Genomic DNA, 12,329 nt, shown 5'->3' with positions numbered 1-12,329 from the left:
TTAAAAGGATTGCATAACCTACTAGGATTCCTTGAAATAATTGATATTTTTTGAAGTTAAGGTCATTCATAAGGTATCCCTGCCTTTAAAGTGCAATGAGTGAAAATAAGAAATACTTGAGAGTTCTCCTTATTTCCATCTGTACCAAGATGAGCTATGTGTACTCCCGACTTGGCCTTCATGCCCTCTGTGTGCTCCCTGGTTAGAAAAGAGATACTCAATATATTGTTGTTATTATTATTATTTTAAAGATTTTATTTATTTATTAGAGAGAGAGAGAGAGCATAGGGGGAGAGCAAAAGGGGAAAGCGGACTCCTCACTGGGCAGGTAGCCCAATGCAGGACACTCTCCCAGGACTCTCGATCACGATCTGAACTGAAAGCAGAAACTTAACCAACTGAGCCCCCCAGGCACCCTATTATTATTATTACTTTTTATTTTGAAATGCAAATATGTTCATAACACACTGAAGAGAACTCTCAAACTATTTTAGCATTTCTGGAACCTAACCAAAATCCTTTTCAATCCACAATACATGTCCATAGGATAATTTAAAGTATCAAAATTCTTTAGATTTCTCAGTTATCAAGAATCCAAGTAGTACATTTATATGTGTGACGTGCTTACTATAATTCACAACCGAAACAGAATAACTTACACTAGTGAACATATATTAGGAAAAGAATATTCACATACTCAAGGAATTGACCCTGAAATTATTAATTATGGAGAGAAAAAAATACTTTTAAAATGAAGAGATATGGGCAATACACATTGTATATATATTGTATATATATAACAACTGAGGTCTGAAACCCCATATTATTAATAGTGGACAAACTAGCATTGGGTCCCTCCTGATGAACCACTCGGAAAGCATATAGCATCCCCTGGGGAGCATCCTTGCTGAAAATGCTTAAAATCTAAACCTAAGGGACCATTAGACAAGTCTACATTGAGAGATACCCACAACATAACACATGCGGCCTGTCTCTTTAAAAAATGTCAATGATGTAAAAGATCAAACAATAAAAGGGGGTGTTATTTAAGATTAAAAAAAAAAAAACAACTAAACAAACACCAAAGGTAATTTGTAATCACTTATTAGATTCTAGGCAGAGTCATTTCCATATGAATTGTCTATTAATAATATTGTATCAATGCTTGATTTCTTTTTTTTAAGATTTTATTTATTTATTTGACAGACAGAGGTCACAAGTAGGCAGAGAGGCAGGCAGAGAGAGGGGTGGAAGCAGGATCCCATTGAGCAGAGAGACCGATGTGCGGCTCAATCCCAGGTCTCAGATCATGACCTGAGCCGAAGGCAGAGGCTCAACCCACTGAGCCACCCAGGTTCCCCAAATGTTTGATCTCTTGACTGTTGATTTGTGGTTATAGTATTATGGTTACATAAGAAAATCTTTATTTCTACGAGATAATACTTAGAGGTAAATGTGGAATGACATTTGCAACTTACTTTCACAAACTTATAAAATACACAGAAATATCCATATAGGTAGACAGGGATATATGAAGAAAATGTGGTAAAAGTTAACAACTGCTGAATATACCAAGATTGGTGAGGGATACATAAGTATTCTTTGAGCTATTATTTCAAATTTACTCTAAGTTTGAGATCATCCAAAAAAAAGTTAGGGAAATAAACTATATATATTTGAAAGGAAAGTAAATAAAGTTGGAAAATATACCTCTCATCATAAATGATTCAATTTAATGGCAGCATTTTTAGTAGATATCAATAATTACAGCATTGACTTTTGTAATAATAGCTTATTTTTCCACATAGTGCTTTATTCTTTGCCAAATATCTTTGTATGTATTGTTTAATGCTTAGTAACTCCAGTGATATTGTATCAAATGATCATTACTTATAATAACTCACTTATTACAGATAGCAAACTTGAGTCTCTGAATTTAAATACCTTGTCCAAGATTTTATAGGTTTAAAAAAAATAGGAAACTCACTAAAACCCAGATCACGCAAATCTAAGATTTCTTTCCATTTTACCTATTAGATTTGTTGTGAATTTCTGTTTGTAAGTGTGCATGGTTCTCCAATAATTAAAAACTTTTGAACATTGCATGATTGCCTCTTAGCTTTAGTGGATAGGCCAAGGGGCTAATGAAGCATATAATGTAAACTCAATTTCTGTTTTGAGGGAAATTTCCAGTGTTTCCCATTTACTATGTCACAGATGACTGGGAATGGTATCAAGGACCAGGCCACAGAGTATTTTTGCTTCAAGAAAATGCCATCACTTCAACTTGTAAATAGTCTTTTAATACTAGCTTTAAAAACTTATATTTTTATTTACACATTTATGCTCTGGTGACAGAACAGTAATTAAGATAGCTAAATTGTTATAGGTCTTGACAATTTCACAAGTCTGTTTTTGTTTTGTTTTGTTTCACTTTTTTTGCATTAAAAAAAATGACTCCATGAGAGACTATGGACTCTGAAAAACAATCTGAGGGTTTTGAAGTGGCAGGGGGTGGGAGGTTGGGGAACCAGGTGGTGGGTATTATAGAGGGCACGGATTGCATGGAGCACTGGGTGTGGTGCAAAAATAATGAATACTGTTATGCTGAAAATAAATAAAAAATAAATTTAAAAAAAGAAGTATATATACACACACAATAGAATACTATGCAGCCATCAAGAGAAATGAAATCTTGCCATTTGCAATGATGTGGATGGAACTAGAGGGTACTCTGCTGAGGGAAATAAGTCAATGAGAGAAAGACAGTTATCATATGATCTCCCTGATATGAGGGACTCGAGAGATAATGTGGGGGGCTTGAGGGGTAAGAAAGGAAAAAAATGAAACAAGATGGGATTGGGAGGGAGATAAACCATAAGACTCTTAATCTCACAAAACAAACTAAGGGTTGCTGGGGGGAGGTGGGTAGGTAGAGGGTGGTTTGTTATGAACATTAGGGAGGGTATGTGCTATGGTGAGTGCTGAAAAGTGTGTAAGCCTGATGATTCACAGACCTGTACCCCTGGGGCTAATAATACAGTCTATGTTAAGAAACATCAATCAATCAATCAATCAATCAATCAAAAAAGAAGAGGAAGAAGAAGGGGAAAGAAAAAAGGAAAGAAAATTTTTTAAAACTTGTCTGACAGAAGACATGAATGCCAAGAAATGGATAGAAAGTGAATCTTGAAGGCATCAATTGAGCCCCATCATGAACCCTCATACCTTAGTCCAACCTTATTCCCAGACCTTTTCAGGTACCTAAGTCAACAGTTTCTCCCTACATCCCTTTCACTTTTCTTTCTTTATTTTCTTTTCTTTTTTTTTTTTTTTTGCTTTTCTTTCCTTCATTTTTCATTTTCATTGGTTTATAGACTTACTGCTTTTTTCTGGCACCTGAATACTTTCCTTTCTCGCTTACTAGTTAAACCATGAATTTTTAAATAAATTATTATATTTTTTAAAAAATGACTCCAAATTAAATAAGAAAGCCTTATTTAAGTTTTGGGAATTTGAAAGAAACTTATTTCCTCAACATACCCCACAAGTAAAAGAGGTCCCAGGAACAACTTTCTTATTATTGCTTTTAAGAGAGTTTGTTTTCTATTTTTTTTTTAAATCAAAAGATGATAGACATATTTATCATGTGGAAAAAGTTGCTATTAGCTTAAATTTGTTTGTTTAACAGTTTTGTCTGACATTTTCCATTACTTCAGCAGATTCATGCTAACATAGTAACAAGTTACTGGACAAGTAAGCTTTCAGTGGAATTAAGGAATGTGGGCCTTGAGGTGTGGCTTTACTGTGTGGTTGTATCATTGTCTTGACGCTATCTCATATGGTTTCTGGCTGATTCTTCAGTCATTTGTGTGATTCCCAGGTTCACTACCCAAGACCGGAAGTCGTAACAGATGCTCTGTTGCTGTTGGGTTACAGGACAATGGCTTCTGGGCAGTTGGTTCTCTCTTCCATGGCTGCTACCATGCAGACAAAAGAGCCATTAAATGACCAGACTTACTTATTGACATGGTCTATCCATTCCTCTCTTCATCCCTTCTTGAAGTGTTTATTGAATAGCTAAAACCAGAAAATAGAATGTTGGAAAAGAGCCATGAGGGGACACCTGGGTAGCTCAGTTGATGAGATGTCTGCCTTAGGCTCAGTTCTTGATCCCGGTGTCCTAGGATTGACTCTCCCATCACGGGGAGCCTGCTTCTCCCTCTGCCCCTCCCCTTGTTCATGCTCTCTCTTTAAAATCTTAAAAAGAAAAAAAAAAGAGTTGAGGGTCCATATCTGGCCTCTCTACTCTGTTCCAATGGTCTATGTGTCTGTTTTTATGCCAGTACCATGCTGTCTTGGTGATCACAGCTTTGTAATAAAGCTTGAAATCAGGTAACATGATGCCCCCAGTTTTATTTTTGTTTTTCAACATTTCCTTAGCGATTCGGGGTCTCTTCTGATTCCATACAAATTTTTGGATTATTTGCTCCAGCTCTTCGAAGAATACCGGTGGAATTTTGATCGGAATGGCATTAAAAGTATAAATTGCTCTAGGCAGTATAGACATTTTAACAATGTTTATTCTTCCGATCCAAGAGCATGGAATGGTCTTCCCTCTTTTTGTGTTTTCTTCAATTTCTTTCATGAGTGTTCTGTAGTTCCTCAAGTACAGATCCTTTACCTCTTTGGTTAGGTTTATTCCCAGGTATCTTATGGTTCTTGGTGCTATAGTAAATGGAATCAATTCTCTGATTTCCCTTTCTGTGTTTTCATTGTTAGTGTATAAGAAAGCCACTGATTTCTGCACATTGACTTTGTATCCTGCCACGTTACTGAATTGCTGTATGAGTTCTAGTAGTTTGGGGGTGAAGTCTTTTGGGTTTTCCATATAAAGAATCATGTCATCTGTGAATAGAGAGAGTTTGACTTCTTCATTGCCAATTTGGATACATTTTATTTCTCTTTGTTGTCTGATTGCTGTTGCTAGGACTTCTAATACTATGTTGAACAAGAGTGGTGAAAGTGGCATCCTTATCTTGTTCCCGATCTCAACGGGAAGGCTGCAAGCTTTTTCCCATTGAGGATGATATTTGCTGTGGGTCTTTCATAGTTAGATTTGATGAGGTTCAGGAATGTTCCCTCTATCTCTATACTTTGAAGCGTTCTAATCAGGAATGAATGCTGGATTTTGTCAAATGCTTTTTCTGCATCAATTGAGAGGACCATGTGGTTCTTCTCTCTTCTCATATTAATTTGTTGTATCTTTCATGCCAATGGGCCTCAAAAGAAGACTGGGGTAGTGATTCTCATATCAGATAAATTAGACTTTAAACTAAAGACTGTAATCAGAGATACAGAAGGACACTACATAATCCTTAAAGGGACTATCCACCAAGATGATCTAACAATTGTAAATATCTATGCTCCCAATATGGGAGCAGCCAATTACTTAAGAAAACTGTTAATCAAGATAAAGAGTCATATTGATATGAATACACTAATCGTAGGAGATCTTAACACGCCTCTTTCAGAAACAGACAGATTATCAAAGCAGAAAATCAATGAAGAAACAAGGGCATTGAATGACACATTGAACCAGATGGACCTCATATATATATACAGAACATTCCACCCTAAAACAACAGGATACTCATTCTTCTCAAGTGCGCATGGAACCTTCTCCAGAATAGACCACATACTGGGTCACAAATCAGTACTCAACTGATACTAAAAGGCTGAGATTATTCTCTGCATATTCTCAGATCACAATGCTTTGAAACTGGAGCTCAATCACAAGTAAAAGTTCAGAAGGAACTCAAACACCTGGAAGCTAAAGACCACCTTGCTTAAGAATGCTTGGATCAACCAGGAGATCAAAGAAGAACTGAAATAATTCATGGAAACCAATGAGAATGAAGACACTTCCATCCAAAACCTATGGGATACAACAAAGGCGGTCCTAAGGGGGAAATACATAACCATCCAAGCCTCCCTCAAAAAAATAGAAAAATCTAGAATACACCAGCTGTCTCTACACCTTAAAGAACTGGAGAATCAACAACAAATCAAACCAACTCCACACATAAGAAGGGAAATCATCAAGATTAGAGCTGAGATCAATGAGGTAGATACCAGAGATACAGTAGAACATATCAATGAAACTAGAAGCTGGTTTTTTGAAAGAATCAATAATATTGATAAACCATTGGTGACACTAATCCAAAAGAAAAGAGAGAAAGCCCAAATTCATAAAATTATGAATGAAAAGGGAGAGATCACAACTAACACCAAGGAAGTAGAAACAATCATCAGAAGTTATTATCAACAGTTATATGCCAATAAGCTTAGCAACCTAGATGAAATGGAGGCATTCCTGGAAAACTATAAACTACCAAAATTGAACCAGGAAGAAATCGACAACCTGAATAGACCGATATCTAATAACGAGATTGAAGCAGTGATCAAAAACCTCCCAAAAAACAAGAGCCCAGGACCTGATGGATTCCCTGGGGAATTCTACCAAACTTTCAAGGAAGAAATAACACTTATTCTCCTGAAGCTGTTTCAAAAAATTGAAGCAGAAGGAAAACTTCCAGACTCTTTCTATGAAGCCAGCATTACTCTGATTTCCAAACCAGGCAAATAGCCTACCAAAAAGGAGAATTTCAGACCAATATCACTGATGAATATGGATGCTAAGATTCTCAACAAGATCCTAGCCAGCAGGATCCAACAGCACATTAAAAAGATTATCCACCATGACCAGGTGGGATTCATCCCTGGGCTACAAGGATGGTTCAACATTCGCAAATCAATCAATGTGATACAACAAATTAATATGAAAAGAGAGAAGAACCACATAGTTAAGTATATTTTTAAAGATTTTATTGATTTATTTATTTGACTTAGAGAAAGAGAGAGCACAGTCAGGGCGAGGGGCAGGCAGAGGAAGAGTGAGAAGCAGGCTCCCCACCAAGCAGAGAGTGCGACCATGGGGCTGTATCCCAGGACCCTAGGATCATGACCTGAGCTGAAGGCAAATGCTTAACCAATTGAGCCACGCACATGCTCTGAAGGGTTAAATATTGAAAAAAAAATCAAGCAATAAACAACTTAGAAAAAGATAAAAATGAATCCATATAAAATCTGACAAGCATGTGGAAGTTTATATGGAGAGGATTTCTTTGCTTTAAGTGTTGGTGAAGAGAGTAAAAAACAAAACAAAACAAAAAAAAACAAAACAAAAACCCAAATAAACAATAAATATGTTTTACTAGGGAGGCATTAAAGAGTTCTAGAAACTTAAAAAACAAGAGTATAGACCAAATAAAATGTTGGCTCAGTGTTCCCTGACAACAGGAGAAACAGAGAGTTAATATTATTTTTTAATAGTTAATATTATTAAGGCTATAAATCTGCTAAGAACAATAGATGTCAGGCCACAAAGCCCTAATAAAGTCATTCTGATCTTATACAACCCTCAAAAGAAATTGGAGGGGAAGATGGAAGACTTGGGAAAGTTTTTTATCTGGTGATCTGACCTAGCCTCTTCAGAGCTGCCCATTCTTGAAAGACTAGACATTTACAACCAAGATTTTGAGCTTTCTAGTGTTCCAAATACATCAGCTGTTGACTAAATTTCACTTAAAGGAACCAATTCCGTTAATAGCAAAATGTAGATTACCCTATGCATATAATAATATAAGGAAAAACTGGAAAAAGAAAACTTGTACTGTGCATTTGTGTGAATCTCTTATACCAAGTCCTTTCAGGAACAACTGCTCTTTCTTTTTAATGTCCCAGTAACCAAAAGGCACAGGACGACCGACCAGTGGGACCTCATAGTAGCAATAGATTTCAATGGAATAATGAGCAAAGGATCCTAAGGTGTAATTCACATAAGGAGTAACAGGAAGGAAATAAATGGAAAAATATTCAACCACATTATAATTAGCTAAATTTTATAAAATTATTTTTAACTATTTTTTTTCCTGCAAATGAGAGTTTCACTGCTCCATCAGCAACTGTTTTGATAAAGTAATGTTACTTTTTTTTTTCTGGTCTTCCATGAAATGGACACTATTATATATTACTTCTTTGTTGGGAGATTATTTGGAAAATATCAAGAACTTAAAAATATACATATATATTTTCACTCCCCAATTAAACATATCTATTCCAAGTATGTAATCTATCATAGTGCAAAAATTTTTGCACACAGATACTTGCCATTTTTGTCAATATTGGAAAATGTTAGAATTCAACAGTGCATCTATTGTTTGGAGTGTTATACTATGATTCAAAGTGGTAAATAAAAAGCAACAAAAAAGATTTGAATGGCAGCTTACTAAGAAATGAATAATACATATATGAAAAGAGGCTCAATTTATGTATTGTTCAATAAATAAAAATTTAGAGTGCAACTTTTTAAACTATCCTTTTTTCAAAGATCAAGACACAGCACAATAGCTATTGCTATTAAGGCTATAAGGAATATGGTACTCCAGTATATTATAGATCACAGTATAAATTGGTACAACATTTTTAAGCAACTCGTCAGTACCAATCAAATAAAAAATCTATAAAACTGCTGACCACCAAAATTTTCTTTTAAGTTAACTCTGATACAGAAAAACTCAAAATATTTGACAAGGATGTTTATTGCAGCCTTGGAACAGCAAAATTCTAGAGAGAACTTAAATGTCTCTTCATACATCCATTATAATACAATTACTTGAGAAATATTATACAGTTACTGGGTAGAATAAATTCAGTGTTACTTACTAACAGAGAAGACTATCCAGGATATACTGAAGAGTCAAAAAGTAAATTGCAAGTTGATACATCGAGCACAGTTCTAATTTGTACCTTCTGTATCTCTGTTTTCTCTCTCTCTCACTTTCTGTATCTATCTATCTATCTATCTATCTGCCTACCTATCATCAGTCATCAGTCATCTATTTATCCATCCCTATCTGGGAACATAAACTAAGAATGAGGGAGGTTAAGAGATGAGGGATTTCACATTGCAATTCTATATTTTGATATATATAATTAAATCAAAAATAACAAAAAAAATCACTATATTCTAAAGAGAAATTTATAATGTAATTAATAAAGCTTATATTGTTAAGCATAGAAAAAGTATAAAATTATTAAGTACATGCAGAAAAACAAACCATTCTACATTGTATTAAGGCTGCAACTATTCAAAACTAACAATGCTATAAACATAAAACATATGAAAGGATATATACATGAGTACTAAACACACTTATTTCTGAGATATGAGTGTTGGAAATTATGGATTTTTTTTTCTTTCTGTACTTCCCAAATATTGTGTAATGAGCCAGAATACATAACATTTTATGGGGGTAAAAGAGAACTTAAAACAGTATTTGTAAAGCATTTATTTAATTTGTAGGATGTCTTAGTCTAATTGGGCTGCTGTAACAAAAATATCACTGATTGGATGGTTTATAAACAGAAGAAATGTACTGCTCTCAGTTCTGGAGCCTGGAAAACTGGGATCAGGGGGCTGGCATGGTCAGGTGAGAGACCTCTTCTGGATCATAGACTTTTCCTGTTTCCTCATATGGGGTGGGGTGTGGGATTTCTCTGAAGCCTCTTTTTTAAAGCACTAATTCTGTTCAAGAAGGTTCCACCCTCATAATTTAAGTACCTCCCAAAGGCCTCATCTCCTACTATCATCATTTTAGGGGGTTCTGATTTCAACTCGTTATTTTCGGGGAGACGGAAACATGTATGTCTTAGCACCTGAAATGCAATGATGAGCTCTGTGAGAATAGGAAGTTAAGATAGATGAATGACACATTTGTTGGCAGATTTCACAATTTTTCAAAGGTTCATATTGTGTAGTGGTTAGGAACGTTGACTTTGGAGGCAGGTTATCTGCGGTTCATATTCCAGCTTCTGTACCAACTGGTTGGGTAACCGTCAGCACTTTTATTTATTAAGTTCTCAATGCCTATTTTCTCATCTGTGTAATGAAAATAAGGACGGTATCCACCTCCTAAAATTGGTATGAGGATTAAACCAATGTCTGTCTATGAACATTTTATGGCTGCCATAACAAATTACCACAAACTCGGTAGCTTAACCCAACATGTACTCATTCTCTCACAGTTACCAAGGTTAGAAGTCTGAAAACAGAAGGAGTGGGGGGTGGAGGTTGGGGAAGCCAGGTGGTGGGTATTATGGAGGGTGCATATGGCATGGAGCACTGGGTGTGGTGCATAAACAATGAATTCTGTTATGCTAAAAAGAAATTAATGAAAAACAAATTTTTTTAAAAAGTCTGAAAACAGATGACAAGGTTAGAATCAAGGTATGCGGCAGGCAGTGTGCTCCCTGGAGGCTATGAGGAAAATTAGCTCTTTTGTTTTTTCCAGTTTCCAGAACTGCATTCCTGGATCCCTTGGCCCAGGACCCCTTTGAAGGTCTTCAAAGCCTACAGATTAGCACCTTGCCTCAGTCCTCACTGATGTGTCCTCTGTGTCAGATCTCCCTGTGCCTTACTCTTATAAGACCACTTATAACTACATTAGTGCTCACTTGATAAGCCAGGATAATCTCCCTATCTCAGGATCCCCAACTGAATCATATCTGCCAAGTCCCTTTACCAATAAGGTCACAGTCACAGGTTCCAGGTGTTGGGATGAGACTATCTTTAAAGGCCATTATTTAGTCTACTGTCACAGAGAGCACTTAGTGCCTGGCTCATAGTATGTTCTAGATAAATGTTAATTATTACTACTTCAAAGACCTTTGTGATAATGACATAAAAGCCCCACTAAAGCACTAGAGAGTGCATGGGGGTTTGGAGGAAGCAGACATTGCTCCCATATGAGGTTATCACAGGTGGTTTAATAGAGCAAAGACCATTAAGAACAGGTAGTATTGGGGTTTTCAAAGATTGGGGCACTGTAGGCTTCAGGCACTACACCATTTGGCTATCTGTCCTGCCTCTCCATCGTGTGCCCCATCACTCATTTTGTGCTCAGAAGATCAAGTGTGTTACAGTCAGTGGACATGAATTTAATCTCCCTCTTCTTAACTTGAGGAATGAGAATAAGTTCTTTTTTATTCAGCTCTCCGTGACCGTGCTGTCAGTGGATAATGGGAAAATGAGGCTTGTCACAGGTTAGGCTTGGGTGATGGCATTTCTTCCTTCACTTCTTTCTCCTTCTATTTCTGATTCCCAATGTCCTCTCCTTTAAGGTGGAGACTGGTCAATTATTGAACACTACATCTGAAACTATGTGTGTACTATATGTTGGCTAATTGAAATTAAATTTCAAAAAGATGGACGGAGATTGAAGTGTGTCTCTCACAGGCCTCAAGATTAAATAAGATAATGATTGTGGGGAATTTTTTGTAAAGGGTGATCTAGTCCACAAATGCTAACTGTAGTGTGTGTTTCTATACCATTACTAATTGTAGAGGAACTCCCTTATTCCTAGGAATAATAAGATAGATAAACAGCCCCGGTTATCCTTAAGAGCATAATGTGATTGAAGGTTCACTTTTCAGAAAAATCCAGACTGGTGAGAATGCAGGTAGGAAGATGAATTCTTTGTGAAGGACAACTTTGAACTCTTCCTGAGACAATGGCTCTGGACAGATGGCAGTTTTGGGTGAGTAGATAAAATTCTATCCTAAATTGTTCTATCGGCCAATTTGATAAAATTCTACATGAGAATAAAATCATTACTTCAACTCTTTCTTTGCCCCCCTTTCATATTTTCTTTCAAATCTTAACACTACAAGATTTTTGATCTGAACCTCTTCCCCTTCTCAAAAATTCTTCAGATTTCCTTCTTTTCTTTGACAACTCTCTCATCCAAGACCTAATGATTCACATCAACAACTTCCTTTGGAACCAAATGACTTTCTTGTCTCAGTAGGTGGTTCTGACACCCTAAGTCTCCCAGAAAATCTCCCTGAAATTATTAGAAACAAAATTCTGGGTTGCATACACCATTGGCTTGGCTGAGTAAAGCACTTATTTCACCCTTGTGGGTCTTAGAAAAGCAATCTCTTCAATTATAAACTATGGGTTGAACTTATTCTTATTAAGAAGACATTCTCCAATACTCTTTCTGTAGAAATTAACTTTCCAGCTTACCTAGACGTGGTTAATGAGACGCAGGGTGTAATGAATGGTGAAGGGTAGTCATTAACTTACTCTGAAGCATTGTAAAAGCCCAAATCAATCTTTATTTCTACTTTGAAGATAGGAATTCTATATTTTCCTTTCTATCTTTTTGGCAGTGAATAATGGGAAAAAAAGTCTTGTCTCATAC

At 36.1% G+C, this 12,329-nt stretch overlaps 1 protein-coding gene across 1 annotated transcript in view; it reads left to right on the top strand.

Annotated features, from left to right (window-relative positions):
* LOC309871283 (uncharacterized protein) overlaps positions 1 to 12,329 on the top strand; it is a 566,681-nt gene that overhangs the window by 526,820 nt on the left and 27,532 nt on the right. Inside the window, exon 5 of the mRNA XM_082744159.1 lies at positions 11,557 to 11,660. Coding sequence (XP_082600285.1) covers positions 11,557 to 11,605 — 49 coding nt within the window. The 3' untranslated portion in view covers positions 11,606 to 11,660. The remainder of the gene's footprint in view (positions 1 to 11,556; positions 11,661 to 12,329) is intronic.

This window comes from Mustela nivalis (assembly GCF_964662115.1).
Source record: "Mustela nivalis genome assembly, chromosome: 8".
Classification (NCBI taxonomy): domain Eukaryota; kingdom Metazoa; phylum Chordata; class Mammalia; order Carnivora; family Mustelidae; genus Mustela; species Mustela nivalis.
This window is presented reverse-complemented; position numbering and strand designations above follow the sequence as displayed.